General features: G+C 40.3%; 1 protein-coding gene across 1 annotated transcript in view; it reads right to left on the minus strand.

Moving 5' to 3' along the window:
* The window catches only part of LOC110838229 (frequenin-2), a 107,643-nt gene that overhangs the window by 48,394 nt on the left and 38,926 nt on the right, over nt 1–20,323 (minus strand). Inside the window, exon 2 of the mRNA XM_087340127.1 lies at nt 13,429–13,453. Coding sequence (XP_087196253.1) covers nt 13,429–13,453 — 25 coding nt within the window. The remainder of the gene's footprint in view (nt 1–13,428; nt 13,454–20,323) is intronic.

A 20,323-nucleotide genomic window follows, 5' to 3' on the forward strand; every position in this document is an offset into this window, starting at 1 on the left:
CATTTCAGCACAAGTGATACTAATATCCATTGACTAGACAGCCTTCATCACAAGATACAGCGTTTTATATCCTCATGTCTCGACTTAACATCATCATAAGGTCATGAACATTATATGAAAGTGTACTATCAATCATAAGCTCCAGATTAACCTTAATAAAATGGATTAAATCAATTTCTTATCTCACATAATAGAATAACATATAATCAGCAAAAAATTACCCGTAAATAATGAAGGAAAATTTAAAGCAATAGTTAAATTAGAATATAAGGATCTCGCAGTGCGTTCTGTCGTCGTGTAGTGTGGTTGAAGTTTCAGAGGTAATTGCTAACTCCATCATCAGAGCGATGAGGCCTGGTGATGATGGAGACAGCAAGTACGTATGAAAAGTTGGCAAACTTCTACCAGACTGTGTAAGACTTGAGGTTCTCACAGCGGTGAATATGAAGATTTCTGTCTTCTGGGTTATTGCGCTGTGTAGTCTGGTCGATGTTAACCAACGTTTCAGAGGTCATACTGCCTCCGTCATCAGGGCGATGAGTCTGAAGATTTCTATCTTCTGGGTTGTTGCGCTGTGTAGTCTGGTCGATGTTAACCAACGTTTCAGAGGTCATACTGCCTCCGTCATCAGGGCGATGAGTATGAAGATTTATGTCTTCTGGGTTGTTGCGCTGTGTAGTCTGGTCGATGTTAACCAACGTTTCAGAGGTCATACTGCCTCCGTCATCAGGGCGATGAATATGAAGATTTCTGTCTTCTGGGTTATTGCGCTGTGTAGTCTGGTCGATGTTAACCAACGTTTCAGAGGTCATACTGCCTCCGTCATCAGGGCGATGAATATTCATCGCCCTGATGACGGAGGCAGTATGACCTCTGAAACGTTGGTTAACATCGACCAGACTACACAGCGCAATAACCCAGAAGACAGAAATCTTCTACCAGACTACCGCGCTATAACTCAAAAAGACAGCTATCTTCATATTAGATAATTACTGAAGTCATCAGAGACAATGAAATTCTCTCAGAAACTGAACGTCACTGACAGCACAAAGAGCAGGAGGTGATATTATGTTGATCTTATTCCTGTTAGGCGGTAAGAAAGACTCCTACAAGACCACTGTGTTCTTGTACAGAAAAGACGTTACCGGTAATTATCATTATCTGATTATAATCAGAAAATGCTCAACTTTCCAGGACGTAAATTTGAAAAATTTAGTAACTCACGTGGATTTAAAAAGCTTAAAGCAACCAAATATACATTTCATATATTATTTTGAGTCTGGAACTATTTAGAAAAAACCGTATGCTTACTAATGTTTCAGAATAATTAAGCATAATACAAAATTCAATCACCTTTTAACACTTACCACTGTACACCAGTTAATCCCTCAATTTGTATGATTAGAGCAATGAGACAAGTCTGGCAATGCATAAGACGTATTGAAAATAGCATTCTTTATACTATGTTAACGTCTAACTTCAGTACCTGACAAGTATTTACTCCAAAAATGAAACACAAAAAATGTTCGTAATATAAAATATGAAATACTGGAGAGGCTATAAATTGTCTTTAAAAATCGACCTAATTAATATTTTAAAACGAATTTTATTTTTTAATGAAGTTGCAGACATTAGTGTTTAACTTGTACGGTGATTTACGAGGTGCGATCGGAAAGTCTCAAGACTGCGCGTATAAAAACCCGTACACTTATCTCAGGTATTAAATTCATCCATCACCCTCGAAGTAGTTCCCCTGGGAGTGAACACAACGATCCCAGCGCCGCTGCCAAGCCTGGAAGCATCCCTGGAAATCTTTCTTTGTCAGCCTGTCAAGCACCATCTGCGATTCTGCCTGAATCTCTTCTATCGTCTCAAATCTCCTTCCCTTTAGCTGAATTTTCATCTTTGGGAAGAGGAAGAAGTCACACGGAGCTTAGAAAGGAAGTTGGGGTCGGTTCTTGCAAGATCTTTGAGCTCCTGACAAACGAGAAGTCGATTCTGCTTCTGGTCCTCAGACAGGATGCGTCGCATGTGGAGTTCTTCCTTTAGAATCAGCTGACAGGTCCCATAGCCTATCCCAACAATGTCGCACAAGTCGTTGATGGTACGACGTCGATCTTCGTGAATGGCCTGCCGAATCTTCGTAACATTTTCGGGCGTTGTGCTCCAAGATGGTCGTCCAGAACGCTCGTCATCATCGACAGAGGTTCGGCCATTTTTAAAACGTGAATGCCACACAAAAGTTTGTGCACGACCCATTGCAGACTCCCCAAATGCTTGCTTTAGCATTCCATAGGTTTCCGTAGCCGTTTTGGCGAGTCTTTGGCAAAATTTGATGCACACGCCATTCCGAAATCGCAGGAGGGTCGGTGTAATGCACTACCAAAACGCCCGTAACTAAGAAAGAAATGCTAATTCGATGATGCCGGCTGGCACACTGATTCACTATGAATGTAGGCCGCACCCCCTAGCGGCAGAATCTCGTACTACATCCGGTTCGCCCGCTATTGACACAAGTCTTGAAACTTTCCGATCGCACCTCGTATATAAGAACATTACATTTTAAACTTTATTACAGTTATTTCATCTAGTACGGAGTATTTAGGTGTGTAAAAAATGGTCATACGGACATGAATTTAATGTGATCTCATATGTTGATGCGAAATACACATTCGAATAAAACTGAAGCTGGTTTGAAGCAAATCTTACGAGTGTCAAAATTTATTCTTAAAAATTCAGGAGCAATATTTTGATTTACACTATATTTTATGAAACATACAATAAACCGAGTTGCTTGATATCTTATAATTCAGTCAAATAATTTTAACCCTTTAAATCACATAATATCATTACGTACCACCTACTTTAACATTCAATAACTGAATTTTGTTTACAGAGTGGATTTAAGGGTTTGCTGTGTTTTTCAGAACATAAACTGATTATTTCTATAACAACATTTACCAATTGATCTTTGTAATGGATGGACGTTGTGTTTCCTCTGAGGTAGGAATTGAATATTTATGGAATCAATTGAATCGATTCAGCAAAAGAACATTACAATATCTCACAGCGGAAATTCATATTGAAGAGAAATGAACTCGAGCCTCGATTTTTTTTATTAAGTTAATTTATGTATGAAAGCGGATTCATCTCTCTTCTGCATTCAGTTCGGTTTGGCTCCCCGCTGGAAATTGATTTTATACGAGCTTGATCCAAATACGCGTGCTCTTGAAAACATTTGAGAGCCGAAATAAGGTTTGGTAATGACATGAGACACACAGACAGACGTAATTTAAAAGCCAGTCTGTAGAGAGAAACAAGAATTTCGTTTCGTTAATGAGATTTTTGTGGAGAAGCATTGCTCATACATAGAACCGAAAAAATTGTGGAGTATTAAATATAGCAGAATACACACACAAAAAAAAAAAAAAAAAAAAAAAAGAAAGAAAGAAAGAAAGAAAGAAAGAAAGAAAGAAAGAAAGAAAAGAAAGGAATTGGTTTTTCTCAAAAGCAAGCTATGGGATTTTTGTTTTTGCTTTATATAGTCCTCTCTCTAAACTCATAAAGCTAAAGCATATTAGACAAATAAATCTGTATGTCCGTCCATATATTCGTCTGCAGAACGTGGTTTCGAATAGGATCAAAGTTTTTAGGAGAATTTTAATTTGGGCTATACGTCCGTCTAGTACCAGGATAAATAATACGGGTAGCTTTTCATCTAACCATGGCGTGATGCTTGATTAAGCACAGGGAAAGCTTCACCTTTAGCTATAATATTCGTCAAATACGAAGTACTTTATCGTGTGTCACTTTGTAAAAATCCTTTAATGTCTCCTACTTCTAGCTCAGTCAGTATAGTGACTAGCTACGGGCTGGACGACCGGGGTTCGATCCCCGATGGGGGCAGGATTTTTCCTCTAGCCTCTGCGTCCAGACCGGCTCTGGGGCCCACCCAGCCTCCTCTCCAATGGGTACCGGGGTCCTTTCCCGGGGGTAAAGCCGGCCGGGGCGTGATGCTGACCACTCACCCCCATCTAGTGCCGAGGTCAAGGAAGAGAGGAGCTATACCTCCTCTCACCCCAAACGCCTACATGGCGTATAGTGGGACAAACTTTACTTTACTTTTACTTCTCAGGATCTGCTTTTTATCCTATAAACCGTCAGACTGCGTGGGAAAAGTTAAAATAGATAAAATATGGTACAAACACCTCTAAAAATAGGCATCACGAGAGTACAGAACTGTGATTTGGGCTCGGAAAATTGTGCATATGGAAAGAATCCAACGTGGCCCTCTTTGATATGCAGGAATTCTGTTGTCAGAATTAGCGATTCTTTCATGCGAAGTATGAACAAGGCTGGCAAAATACACGCCCTCAAGAAGCCTGGGGCACGGTGAACTTAGGAAATATGTTACAGTAAGGAAAAGGGGAAATATAAGGAGATGAAACAGGAGAACTAAAGTTTAAAAGAACAAGATAAAAACTTAAAACAAGAAAAACTAAAATGAGAAATAAAGAAGAAATAATACAGAAAATAAACTACGATAAATTAAATTAAACAAGATAAAATAAAATAACAACGAAATGTAATTAAATTAAAGAAAATGGAGGGGAAGAAGAGAAGGAAGAATCTGGGTGAAAAGAGAGAAACATAGAAATAAGGACGAAGAAAATGAAGTAACTACTGGAAGAATCAAAGCGCAGGTTCGAACACGTGCCTAAGTAGGAAACCGAAGTACGTTATTTTTTTTAAACATTTTACAAATTTCAGAAGCGTTGCTAATCGACTACGAATCGTGTTTTTTTCTAAATTCATGTTATATCATTTCATATCTACTTCTCTTCTGGAGCAACAATTTAATATCCTGATGAGTCCTTTATGTATTATCCAGCTAGAAGTTAATATAATTTTATCGCCCTAACAGGATTATGAGATTCCTACAAAATCCTAGGTAATTATGCAATGTCGTCAACTCTTCCGTTCATTATTCTTTCTTGCATTCAAATATTTTCCACAAAAATCTGTTCTTAAACATCATCAATAAGTTTTCTTAAGAGTAGCCATGTAATTCACTTTTAACCTAAGCTTTCAATGTAACTAGACATAGAAAATACAATTTCCATGGTTTCAAAAGACAAACCTCATAGAAAAAGAAAACTATTTCTAAATTTAATAACTGTTCGACAACACCACAAAAAAATAAACCTACCCTGAAATCTAATAAGATAAGACTAAGCTTGCTTAACGTTTGACCAATGGAAATTTAACGTTCACATAAAATACGTTAAAATAAGTAGAACTGTTGCAAAAAATAATTAAAATAGTTGTGACATTTTAGCTTCAGTTGATGTAACTGGTTCAATTACTGCCTCCATCATCAGGGCGATTATCTCCCTGATAAATATAATAACCCTGGTCCTTAAAATTAGACGTAGAGAGGCGCATCTTCACGTAGACTTCGTGGAATAAAATACGGAGACAAGAGATCAGCTTCATATTTTCTCAGTTGATCTCTTACAGAGAAAGTACTAGCTATTTTATCTTTGGCACTGAACCTTGCTATCGACTGGTTGGCACGCCTGCTTTCTGCTATGACCAGGATTCGAATCTTGGCCTTGAGACTGGTTATCCTGATGCTTGTAACAGGTTTACTAAGTCTCCTAAACAAAAATCTGCTATATTCCTGCCAGTACCTTAAAAATAATTCACGACCACTTCCATATTCCACCAATTCATCATTTACACAGTAACACTGATATGTAACGCTACATAATTCACGCAGATGGATGAAACGTCAAAGTAACCCAAGAATCGTTTATCTTCTACATGCAGTGTGATGACGTAGGGTAATGCAGGATGACATACCAGGTCTGATAGGAAGCATACGTGCTGGCTGGCGAAATGTCCCACTGTCATGTACCGTAGTTGTCAAAAATCATTCCTCCAACCCCCCTGCTGGTATACGTGTTCGCTATCCCGCCTGTATAAAATCCAGAAGAAAAACTATTGCAGCTTATAAGATTTTGCTAGTGGTGCAACAGATGCGCCACAAAGCTCGGTTTTTCCCCCACTCGGTGGTCACGTGGTCACTTAAATTGACACGGGGATAGACGTAACAGCTTTGGCGAGGGATAGCCGTGTTTAGTGGATGGGGCAAGTCCAGATAAATGTATCTTGTAATGTAATACACTTAGTTTGATCTTTTTTTAACAGTATCAGTCTGACGCCGAGCGAAAAGTCACGTTTCGTATTAAAATCCGAACCTGTTTAACTTCTAGTGTTGTGATATTTTATAAACAATGTTGGAAAAAAGCACACTACATCCGAGTAAACACGTTCTGTGTTTGCTTATGAATTCAACGTCACTATCTGATGGTCGTTATCACGAAAATAAAACATTTTACTATATAAATCAATTAAATGATTAACAAAATGCCGAGCGTGTCAGTTTCTCAAGAAGACGTCTGTTTTATGTAGTAAGTTGTAACTACAAAATTTTGTTTCATATTTATTTCCAAGTACACAAAAGTTAGCCACGGTGGTCTAGCGGTTATAACGCTGGCCTTGTAATCCTGGGGTCTCGGGTTCGATTCCCGGCGGTGTCCGAATTTATAACTTGTGTTGGGCAAGGCCGTGGTCTAGGCAACACGGAGTTTTCCTCCGGGAGCTTCCCCGGTTTCTCCGTGGCATCCCAACAATTACTCCATTCACACACAGAAGAAGGCAATGGCAAACCACTTCTGGATCATCTGCCAAGAACGTATATGAACAGGTCCCAGTCCGAGAAAAGGATGGAAGGATCCTGTTCATATGGACCTGTCGTCAGACAGAACACTAAATAATAATAACACAAAAGTTATTACCGGGTTCAGAAACACAGTCGTCGAGAGAAAATTAACAAAAATAATTGCCAGAGAGACTCAAATTGACGGCGGCAAAGTTTCAGAACGGTATCTCTGTTTCACTGCTGTGAAATCTGGAGCGAGTGGTAGCATCTCTGCAACTCCATGACTCTACTTCAAATTAATTTAATTGAACGCGGCACAAAGTGCATGCTACAATAACATTAGAGTGGCAAATTAACTCTATCACACATACGATACAGCGCTGCATTACCGTACGTAACGCTCCATTGACATACAGAATGTCCCATTTGAAATAACTGTCTACAGTTTGTTTAATTCGCTGAGGCAAACCGATTAAACTAGATATTATAAAATGATGAATTTTATACGTAAAGTGCAGTTTATACACAGCATGTTTCATTTTTAGTAACTAAAATTTGCAGTAGATAATATTTACAGTTTGTAGGATTTGAGGTTTTCACGGCGGTGAGTCTGAAGATTTCTGTCTTCTATTTACAGTTTGTCTAGTTTTCTGAGACAAATGAACAAAACCAGATATTATAAAGTGCTACCATTATTGTTACGTAAAAAGGCGTCCATACACAGGATGTTTAGTTTGTAACAACTAATAACTGCAATTTTTGGAGAGTTATGTTTCCTTTGTGGTACGGACTTCTTAAATATTATTTAGACGAGGTTCAAATGCAAATGATTAACAAAGCTGTGTAAGACTTGAGGTTCTCACAGCGGTGAGTATGCAGATATCCGTCTTCTGGGTTGTTGCGCTGTGCAGTCTGGTCGATGTTAACCAATGTTTCAGAGGTCATACTGCCTCCGTCATCAGGGCAGTATGACCTCTGAAACGTTGGTTAACATTTTAACTATTTTAAGTTACTATTCAACCACGTAACTTGCAACGTAACAAGTCCTAATATAAAATGACAAAAGAACCGGAAACGACGTCATGGGCCATGAGACGATATTTGTGTATAGCAGAGCGGTCAATACAGCGGCGTTGCGGGTCACATATGACGCACTGTTTAAAACCGCGTTCAGGAATTTAAAATATAAACGTCGAGTCCGGTCATATACAATTCAGATTAATTTAATGTTCAGAGTTTTTGTGGGAAACGAACTCTCAGTCTCGGCGCACGCTATAAAAACTGATATAAATCGGTATGAAACAACGGTTCTTTGTTACATAATTCATATATATATAAACAAATGAATGGTTGTGTATCATAACTGCAATTCTGTAACTTTTAAACTTGTTACAATATCGTTTTGTGAAATAAATGCAGAAAGATTATGTCTGTTGTAACTTGTACCAAAGTTTGATATTAACTTAACTAAAGTACGTTTTACTCAAATACGTGTATACCTTACTCATAATTATCGTCCTGATAATGGGGACAAGAAGCACCTCTGAAACGTCGTCACACTTCTACCAGACAACACTGTGCAAAACCCCAGAAGACAGTCATCTATATATTCACCGCCGTGAGAACCTTAAATCTCACCTAATCATTAATCATGAAAACGCCTGTAGCTTTAGAGAAGGAATTTAGAATGTGTAATTAAATTTAAAACAAGACGTTTCTGTAGCGGATTTACGTACAAAAATAATACGAGATCTGCAGATGTAGAAGAAGCCAGAATAATAAAGAATCCGGTAACGGAATTATGTCTGAGAGAAAGTGGAAGATAATTCGGACATATGTTTTATAATAGGGCCAAAATTCTCTAGGAATATGCCCACGGCAGTGCTACCAACTCTCCGAATTTGGGGGTGGTAGGTTCCAGTATTGATTTTGGCCACTCGCATTCTACAAGAGGCGTCTGTGAGAAGACGTTATTTGTGTGAATGTAGAGCCTTAAAAGTGTAATTCTGTCTGTTGCCTCTTGGTGTAACAGTGATTTATACCAACATGGTTCTCAGGGGACAGCTTTATGGAGATTTATTTCTGCACGTTTTCGAAAAATAATAACGTATTTGCTTTCCAAGTCATAATACCGGAATAAAAACCCATTATGTCTCACTCTTAAGAGTTCAGATAAAGGAACATTATAAAATGTAAGATTTGAGGTTTTCACAGCGGTGAGTATGAAGATTTCTGTCTTCTGGGTTGTTGCGCTGTGTAGTCTGGTCGATGTTTACCAACGTTTCTGAGGTCATACTGCCTCCGTCATCAGGGCGATGAGTATGAAGATTTCTATCTTCTGGGTTGTTGCGCTGTGTAGTCTGGTCGATGTTTACCAACGTTTCAGAGGTCATACTGCCTCCGTCATCAGGGCGATGAGTATGAAGATTTCTGTCTTCTGGGTTGTTGCGCTGTGTAGTCTGGTCGATGTTAACCAACGTTTCAGAGGTCATACTGCCTCCATCATCAGGGCGATGAGTATGAAGATTTCTGTCTTCTGGGTTGTTGCGCTGTGTAGTCTGGTCGATGTTAACCAACGTTTCAGAGGTCATACTGCCTCCATCATCAGGGCGATGAGTATGAAGATTCCTGTCTTCTGGGTTGTTGCGCTGTGTAGTCTGGTCGATGTTAACCAACGTTTCAGAGGTCATACTGCCTCCATCATCAGGGCGATGAGTATGAAGATTCCTGTCTTCTGGGTTGTTGCGCTGTGTAGTCTGGTCGATGTTAACCAACGTTTCAGAGGTCATACTGCCTCCATCATCAGAGTATGAAGATTTCTGTCTTCTGGGTTATTGCGCTGTGTAGTCTGGTCGATGTTAACCAACGTTTCAGAGGTCATACTGCCTCCATCATCAGGGCGATGAGTATGAAGATTTCTGTCTTCTGGGTTGTTGCGCTGTGTAGTCTGGTCGATGTTAACCAACGTTTCAGAGGTCATACTGCCTCCGTCATCAGAGTATGAAGATTTCTGTCTTCTGGGTTGTTGCGCTGTGTAGTCTGGTCGATGTTAACCAACGTTTCAGAGGTCATACTGCCTCCGTCATCAGAGTATGAAGATTTCTGTCTTCTGGGTTGTTGCGCTGTGTAGTCTGGTAGATGTTTACCAACGTTTCAGAGGTCATACTGCCTCCGTCATCAGGGCGATGAGTATGAAGATTTCTGTCTTCTGGGTTGTTGCGCTGTGTAGTCTGGTCGATGTTTACCAACGTTTCAGAGGTCATACTGCCTCCATCATCAGGGCGATGAGTATGAAGATTCCTGTCTTCTGGGTTGTTGCGCTGTGTAGTCTGGTCGATGTTAACCAACGTTTCAGAGGTCATACTGCCTCCGTCATCAGGGCGATGAGTATGAAGATTTCTGTCTTCTGGGTTGTTGCGCTGTGTAGTCTGGTCGATGTTAACCAACGTTTCAGAGGTCATACTGCCTCCGTCGTCAGGGCGATGAGTATGAAGATTTCTGTCTTCTTGGTTGTTGCGCTGTGTAGTCTGGCCGATGTTTACCAACGTTTCTGAGGTCATACTGCCTCCGTCATCAGGGCGATGAGTATGAAGATTTCTGTCTTCTGGGTTGTTGCGCTGTGTAGTCTGGTCGATGTTTACCAACGTTTCAGAGGTCATACTGCCTCCGTCATCCGTGATGATGGAGGCAGTATGACCTCTGAAACGTTAGTAAACATCGACCAGACTACACAGCGCAACAAGCGAGAAGACAGAAATCTTCAACATTATAAAAGTCTAAACCGTGCAGAAATAATGAAATTCCTTGTGTACTGCGTCACAGAATCTTAATAAAGTATTTGTTAAACTTTTAAATACGTTCAGATTTATATTAATATTTTTAAATGCTAACATTAATACGCCACTTTTAACTGATACAAAAGTCTGTGTATTGTAAAAAAAGAAAACCCGAAAATGTAATTAAACTAGCAGATTTTCCGCGCTATTACTACAAGGAAATTTAGTCACTTCTTCCTCTATAAAGATCAGTATAATTTTTTTTAATTTTTGTGCGTCATTATTTATGTTTAAGACTGATTTATAGTAAAATGAAATATATATATAGGGAACTCACTCAAACATTTGGCCCTGTGGTACGGTTTTGATTAATGCAAGGAAAATACTGATAACCATTATAAGAATTGTACCACAATTGCGAGCATGGACCATGACGATTCGATAACATTTGAAATTCGAAACAACATAAAAATTTTCTCAAGATACGCTGTAATTTTAGCTTTCGAGTTACGGAAACCATCTTCAACGGAACACAAACCCAGATCACTTTTTAAAATTTTTACCTTTCCAAAATGTTTTTCTAGCATCCCAAATTAGTAGCAAACTGTTGGTTCCGTTTTCAACTAATACGCTCTTATTCACTAATTTATTCATACACACACAAACAAACATAACCAAAAATAATTTTTATTGTATACTCAAAATGAGGGCTTTGAGAAAATAAAGGATGTGACGTCACGCATCTTTTATATTATATTCCGTCGCGTAGTTATAAACTGGAAACTTATCCAGCGAACATATTTTATTATTCCAATAAAAGTTAAAGACTGATTTCATCAGCGATGACCAAATTATTTTAAGGAAACATAATTATTTACGTCTAACCCTCCACTGTGCATGACATTTCTTTAATTATGGTCTACTCAGCGACGATACAAGTATTTCTTTAGTGATAGGATGATTAATGAATAATGAATTGGTAGGGATATGGAAGGAAGCAATTGTTGCCTAATTTTTAGGTACTGTCGAAGACATATTTTTCCTAAGGCCTTGAGTAAAATCACGATTCTCAATCATGATAGCCGGTCTCCGAGCGAAGATTTGAAGACGAGTGTTTTCGAATAAGAGACAGATATCCTAACCTCAATGGACCTCGGCGTATAAGAAAGGGCACTTTATGTTCAAATGGATGCTGGTATGCGAATTGACTGAACGGTTGCAGAACGGATTCAGTAATGACCTCATACTGTAACGGCCACACAGTCTGGATTCCGTAACTCAGAAATTTTTGGAACAGTCGATACCTATCGATGACTCTGTTGAGTTATAGTGTGACATGTTTAGCACGTAAGCCTTTTGGCTGTCATAAGGCAAGGCTTTGCCGGATTTAGTACACAGAAATACGGCGGGCAATATATTACTGTAACTGAGCCATAACTCATCCGTGATTTGCTCCGAGTCCGATGTATCGATCGAGCATACAAATTTAATTTGACGTGACACCTCACTAAGATTCTGGCCAATGAACTTTCCTTGAGGCTAATTCTAACGACAGGGACTCGGCGCCAGGTCGCCGGGTGTACATATAGGAAGCCCCAAAAAGATGTATGCACACAAGGTTATTACGTATTATAATGTGTATACATTTTTGGGACCCTCTGTATAACAGGGCTAGCGACCGCTTTGTACAATGGTAAATGACAATGGTAAATGCAACTGTTATTTTAAGGCTCATATAAGGAAATTTTGTTTGTTGTGTCAGTGGGCTGATACTGAACTCGTATCGAGAAAGTCTTGTAGCGCTTACCAGTGAGTCATGCAAATGACAGTTGCGTTAAACTTTGTCACTGAACGCACAGATGTATCTGGTTTAAAGTTGAGGGTTACTTCACAGGAACACAACTAACGAACGGGTGAGGTTGAAAGCTGTCCACTGATGAAATAATTGACGATAATAAATATCCCTCATGCAATTTACGTCAATTTACACAAATTCTTTCAGTTCTAATATGGTTGTCTTCTGGAATATTTTGGCGTGAAGCATGGTAGAAATTGACCGACGTTTCTGAGGTGCTTACTACCACCAACATCAAGACTATGGAGGCAGTAGACACCTCTGAAACGTCGGCGAACTTCTATCAGACTAAACGGCGCTACAAACCCAGAAGATAGCCATCTTCGTAATCAACCCTGTGAGAACCTCAAATTTCACTTTTTAACTTCATTTCTCTTCTTACATTTTTATATAATATTTTATTCAAGAGCTTAATACTGGAGTTCTTATTTTAAATTGTATGTTTCGATTGAAATTTACTCATTTCATTGTACATACAACATTTTGTAGGGGGGGACACGTGTTTTTTTGAAAGAGTGTAGCATGGCCATTCCTGCCCGTCCTACTGGCAGCGGGCGTCCTAGGGAGCGCGGACAGAATGTCGTGTTGGATGCCTGAATCGATCCTCAAGTATAAGATACACTGCATGTCCTAGACTGTAATAACCGTTGACTACGAGTAGCCTGAATGTGGAATAGGTTCACATAGCCTTCGGCAGTCTTCATTTCCCCGCGAGTTCTTAATATAAAATACAGATTTTCGGTTAATACATGTAACACCATATTTATTTGTTATTCACTTACCAACGTTTCCAGTAACGTCAATAACAATATAACTAATAAATAATGAATTATAATATGGAACAAATTGATTGTTGTCTAATTTAAGGTACTATCACGGTATTTGTCAGAAGGGATTGGGGAGAAACACAAAAATTTAAGTCAGAATATATGGTGCAGAAATTTCAACCCGGGACTTCAAAAACACGTAAAAGAAGTGGTAATCATTCGGCAGCGACTTTATGTAGTAAAAGTAAAATATACTTGTTCAATGACTATGTACCAGCATCTAATGCTGTTGGATCTACTTACCATTGCCGAATCTCCTTCTCGGAAACTGAAACAGACAGACAAAATGCTAAGTTAGTTACAAACTGTTAAAGACGCAGCGGGAAAGAACATTAGAAGATGCCTATCTTCTGGGTTGTAGCATCGTCAGTCTCGTCGCCCTGATGATGGAGGCAGCAGGGATCTCTGAAACGTTGACGAACTTCTAACATAGTACAAGTCGCTACAACCCAGAAGACAGCCATTTTCGTACTCACCGCCGCGAAAACCTCAAATCCCACTTGGAAAGAACATTCTTTGAAAAGTTTTATATTTCCTACATTCTGAATCTATAAGAACTACACAGTCCACAGTCTATATTGAAAATGCAACAGTGAAAGAATCGAAAAAGTTATTCTCTGCTCTTAAGACTCCGAAAATTCATTTCCAGGTCCACGAAAGCTCAATATTGGATCTAATCCTGTGTGATTTCAATCCAATCCAATCCAATCCTACGCTATTCTGTTAAGATCCATTTAACGCAGTGGTGAATCCAAGTGTCGTATGTAGGTAAGGCGGAGTCTCGAGTAGTATATTAAATTTCGGATCGTAAACTTATAGAGATACGTCTACTTGGAAGGCAGAAGCGATGAAAAAATATAATTAATAATAACATAGGAGAAATTGGCTTTGATGATTTGAAATAGTTGCACTGACACAGAATCGTTTACAAAGTCAGGCTTTGGTATTAGCGATATTGAAGCTTTGAGTTGTCACAGCAGCGACAGTTAATATTTTAGTATCTTCATTTTACTAAAACTGAGAATTAAAAACAAACCACAAACATCGCCTTTGTATCATTTACTCCGCACACCAGTTACCTAATCTCTTGTAAGTTTAAATAACTTTCTTGGTAGTTTACGTCGGATATGTTCTTTCCTAAACCAAGAGATTATACATCAAAACTCTTCAAAGGAAATGCACTTAACCAGACAAGAAGGGTTGATTAAAACGTCGGTTAATTAAAGTTCTGAGACAAAGAAACGACGAGTTTCCATTTTGTGACTGTGACAAGATGTCGTACGTGCCTGTCTGCAGTAAGGCCATCACATTCTTGGTCGCAGTGCGTCGTGTTTCTGCGCCAATGAGCCGCGACATTGTTTCTGTACTTTTAACGAAAGTGCATAATGTGTGGTAACAGCAGTAGGATAAAGATTTCTGTCTTGTTGCGCTGTGTAGTCTGGTAGATGTGAAAACCTCAAATCATACACAGCATTAGGATACTATAGAGCTCCGTTTTACCATCCATCAGCCTAAGCTACTGTTTCTTTGTTAAAACTGTTGGTGCCTCGATATTTCATATTCGTTACGCAATTTTGAGAAAAACATTTGAAACATAAAAATTTGGCATATTATTCTACTTTTTTACTTAACAAAGACGTCAGTAACAAACTATACAGCGTCAAATGATAGTATGATTAATTAAAAATTAATTAAAAACAATATCGAGGGCATAATTCCAGAAGGACAACCTTCTGGCTAATGCCCTCGATATGAAAGTTACTAATGGGGGCCTAATTTAGGGTACCATTCAAGCATATTTTTGGAGGCAATGAGGAAAAACACAAAACACTCTGTCAACCAGCCCTCAAGCCAAAGCCTCCTGGAACGAAGCAGGAGTGCTAACCACTCTGCTGCGACATTCGGTGTGATTCCGTCTTGAGAAGCTTATAGTTACTGAGCTATCGAAGAAATTTCTCTCCCACCAAATACCCATCTTAATGTAACTGCCATCGCCTTCCTTATCTTCCAATATTACGTTTTCCCTTTTCTTTCAAATCCTATCCATCACCCAATCCGTCGTACTCTCCTACATTTCAAAAATCAAACACAAGACGACTACAGGCTAAATGTCAAGTTCCTAGTCATGTAATATCTTAAATTGCTTATCTACCTGATCCTTATTCGGTTCAAATATTCTGTTTAAAAATGTCTTTTAAAGAAATTAAACGACATTCTTATAAAATAATAACGTATTTTGACTATTGTCTGAACACATTTTAAGCTTTTTCACATTTACGATACAACGCAGTTCTGCATTTCGTGACATACTGAAATACATTTTAGTGTTCGTCACACGGCGTCGTGAATCAGTATCGTAACGAAAGACTGGCGTCTGACCTACAGCAAGCAAGATCCCTTGCTACATAATGCATGAGTACAGCAGCAACTTTGAAGCACGCGAAGGTTGCCGAGGGCTATTAAGGCTTATCAGTGAAGGAACAGGCACAGCTGAACCAATCAGCACCCACATACACCTTCGGAAGTCCGCAGCTGGGTTCGTACACCGGATGCACCCTGAAATTGCATCCGGTATCCATCTCAAATGTTACTGGTTGTCCTGACTGATTTTCAGAGCACAGATTATGCAAATAAAGATGACTGACCGTCTTTTGGGTTGTTGAGCCGTGTAGTTTGGCAAATGTTTACCGACGTTTCAGACATACTTCGTGCCACCATAATCAGGACCATAATGATAAACAGGATTCTCACGGAGGCAACAAGTACCTCAGAAACGTCGGTAAACCACACAGTGCAACAACCTGAAGGCAACCATCTTTAGACTCACCGCAGTGAAAATCTCAAAACTCACGTAACACAGACAGAAAAAGACTAATTATGAAAATCTAAGACGACTAAAAATTTATTAAGATTATTTTCCGTTTGTTTCGGTAAAAGACGTAGTGTCCTTTCTGCAAAACCTAAACTTCACCAAACGTTGGCGGCTTCTCAAGAAAGTGAACTATTTTATTAGTTAAATTAAACATTATCAGCTATACTATTCTGTACTTATATCCCCCGACAAACACAGCATGAAACTGGTTATCGGTGAAGGCTCCACCAGAACCCAGACGTCCATAGGGTCTACAGCGCTCACCGCAGATTAATCGAACACTCTGTACAAAAACACGGTCCGTTTCAAATTGCTACATTGTCAATAAAGAGCTTCTCAATTCATAAAGCAGTAAACTATATAGGTTTATAGCAGGCTCAGTTAAGGCGCATTCCCATTGGCTGACAGAATAGCTGTTCCTTGGTAATGCATCCAAGAACGTCAAATATTTGTTATACTCGCTTCTCCTATAAACAATTTGGAACGTTTCGCTGATACGGTCCTCCCGACACCACGGTGTCTCTCATGCGTCAATATTTGCACAATGCTAGTTTCACGTCGGCTTTGGGGAACGAACGAACGGCTTAGAGAATTTTCGTTGTATAAACGCGTCCCAGTGGAGGGCACAATACATTCGGAGCAAGAGATACGTGGAACATCGGGTGAGACCAAACAGAGAGGATGGAAAAGATTACGTTATGATAAGCTTCATATTTTGAGATTTGAAGATGAAACGTAGCGAAACTGTCCATTGTGGTCTTGTGGATGAAGCTGTGTGGACTTGTAGCTGGGTAAAAGGTTTAGAAGAACTTTTTGAATAAGATTTAGAAAAGGTGAACGGTTAGGAGACAAAGGTTTGGATATAAGTATGTATGCATTGTGAAATGGAATTAATATACATTTTAATATTATCTTGTCGTGATATTTTCCAATTCAAATCTCTTCACAGTTTTTATTTCTCCCATATGTCTACGTGCTGCATATTCAGACAGAACAACAATCAACATCTAATCGCCCTGATGACGGAGGCAGTATGACCTCTGAAACGTTGGTTAACATCTACCAGACTACACAGCGCAACAACCCAGAAGACAGAAATCTTCATACTCATCACCCTGATGACGGAGGCGGTCTGACCTCTGAAACGTTGGTAAACATCAACCAGACTACACGGCGCAACAACCCAGAAGACAGAAATCTTCATACTCATCGCCCTGATGACGGAGCCAGTATGACCTCTGAAACGTTGGTTAACATCTACCAGACTACACAGCGCAACAACCCAGAAGACAGAAGTCTTCATACTCATCGCCCTGATGACGGAGGCAGTATGACCTCTGAAACGTTGGTTAACATCGACCAGTCTACACGGCGCAACAACCCAGAAGACAGAAATCTTCATACTCTGATGACGGAGGCAGTTATGACCTCTGAAACGTTGATTAACATCGACCAGACTACACACCGCAACAACCCAGAAGACAGAAATCTTCATACTCATCGCCCTGATGATGGAGGCAGTATGACCTCTGAAACGTTGGTAAACATCGACCAGACTACACACCGCAACAACCCAGAAGACAGAAATCTTCATACTCATCGCCCTGATGACGGAGCCAGTATGACCTCTGAAACGTTGGTTAACATCTACCAGACTACACAGCGCAACAACCCAGAAGACAGAAGTCTTCATACTCATCGCCCTGATGACGGAGGCAGTATGACCTCTGAAACGTTGGTTAACATCGACCAGTCTACACGGCGCAACAACCCAGAAGACAGAAATCTTCATACTCTGATGACGGAGGCAGTTATGACCTCTGAAACGTTGATTAACATCGACCAGACTACACACCGCAACAACCCAGAAGACAGAAATCTTCATACTCATCGCCCTGATGATGGAGGCAGTATGACCTCTGAAACGTTGGTAAACATCGACCAGACTACACAGCGCAACAACCCAGAAAACAGAAGTCTTCATACTCATCGCCCTGATGACGGAGGCAGTATGACCTCTGAAACGTTGGTTAACATCGACCAGACTACACGGCGCAACAACCCAGAAGACAGAAATCTTCATACTCTGATGACGGAGGCAGTTATGACCTCTGAAACGTTGATTAACATCGACCAGACTACACACCGCAACAACCCAGAAGACAGAAATCTTCATACTCATCGCCCTGATGATGGAGGCAGTATGACCTCTGAAACGTTGGTAAACATCGACCAGACTACACAGCGAAACAACCCAGAAGACAGAAATCTTCATACTCATCGCCCTGATGACGGAGGCAGTATGACCTCTGAAACTTTGGTTAACATCTACCAGACTACACAGTGCAATAACCCAGAAGACAGAAATCTTCATACTCATCGCCCTGATGATGGAGGCAGTATGACCTCTGAAACGTTGGTTAACATCGACCAGACTACACAGCGCAACAACCCAGAAGACAGAAATCTTCATACTCATTGCCCTGATGACGGAGGCAGTATGACCTCTGAAACTTTGGTTAACATCTACCAGACTACACAGTGCAATAACCCAGAAGACAGAAATCTTCATACTCATCGCCCTGATGATGGAGGCAGTATGACCTCTGAAACGTTGGTAAACATCGACCAGACTACACAGCGCAACAACCCAGAAGACAGAAATCTTCATACTCATCACCCTGATGATGGAGGCAGTATGACCTCTGAAACGTTGATAAACATCGACCAGACTACACAGCGCAACAACCCAGAAGACAGAAATCTTCATACTCATCGCCCTGATGATGGAGGCAGTATGACCTCTGAAACGTTGGTAAACATCGACCAGACTACACAGCGCAACAACCCAGAAGACAGAAATCTTCATACTCATCGCCCTGATGACGGAGGCAGTATGACCTCTGAAACTTTGGTTAACATCTACCAGACTACACAGTGCAATAACCCAGAAGACAGAAATCTTCATACTCATCGCCCTGATGATGGAGGCAGTATGACCTCTGAAACGTTGGTAAACATCGACCAGACTACACAGCGCAACAACCCAGAAGACAGAAATCTTCATACTCATCGCCCTGATGATGGAGGCAGTATGACCTCTGAAACTTTGGTTAACATCTACCAGACTACACAGTGCAATAACCCAGAAGACAGAAATCTTCATACTCATCGCCCTGATGATGGAGGCAGTATGACCTCTGAAACGTTGGTAAACATCGACCAGACTACACAGCGCAACAACCCAGAAGACAGAAATCTTCATACTCATCGCCCTGATGATGGAGGCAGTATGACCTCTCAAACGTTGGTAAACATCGACCAGACTACACAGCGCAACAACCCAGAAGACAGAAGTCTTCATACTCATCGCCCTGATGACGGAGGCAGTATGACCTCTGAAACGTTGGTAAACATCAACCAGACTACACAGCGCAACAACCCAGAAGACAGAAATCTTCATACTCATCGCCCTGATGAAGGAGGCAGTATGACCTCTGAAACGTTGGTTAACATCGACCAGACTACACAGTGCAATAACCCAGAAGACAGAAATCTTCATACTCATCGCCCTGATGACGGAGGCAGTATGACCTCTAAAACGTTGGTAAACATCGACCAGACTACACAGCGCAACAACCCAGAAGACAGAAATCTTCATACTCATCGCCCTGATGAAGGAGGCAGTATGACCTCTGAAACGTTGGTTAACATCGACCAGACTACACAGTGCAATAACCCAGAAGACAGAAATCTTCATACTCATCGCCCTGATGACGGAGGCAGTATGACCTCTGAAACGTTGGTAAACATCAACCAGACTACACACCGCAACAACCCAGAAGACAGAAATCTTCATACTCATCGCCCTGATGATGGAGGCAGTATGACCTCTGAAACTTTGGTTAACACTACCAGACTACACAGTGCAATAACCCAGAAGACAGAAATCTTCATACTCATCGCCCTGATGATGGAGGCAGTATGACCTCTGAAACGTTGGTAAACATCAACCAGACTACACACCGCAACAACCCAGAAGACAGAAATCTTCATACTCATCGCCCTGATGATGGAGGCAGTATGACCTCTGAAACTTTGGTTAACACTACCAGACTACACAGTGCAATAACCCAGAAGACAGAAATCTTCATACTCATCGCCCTGATGACGGAGGCAGTATGACCTCTGAAACGTTGGTAAACATCAACCAGACTACACACCGCAACAACCCAGAAGACAGAAATCTTCATACTCATCGCCCTG

This window comes from Zootermopsis nevadensis, unplaced genomic scaffold (assembly GCF_977971745.1).
Source record: "Zootermopsis nevadensis isolate Lab colony 2312 unplaced genomic scaffold, Znev_1.0 Znev_ptg000003l, whole genome shotgun sequence".
Taxonomy (NCBI): Eukaryota; Metazoa; Arthropoda; class Insecta; order Blattodea; family Termopsidae; genus Zootermopsis; species Zootermopsis nevadensis.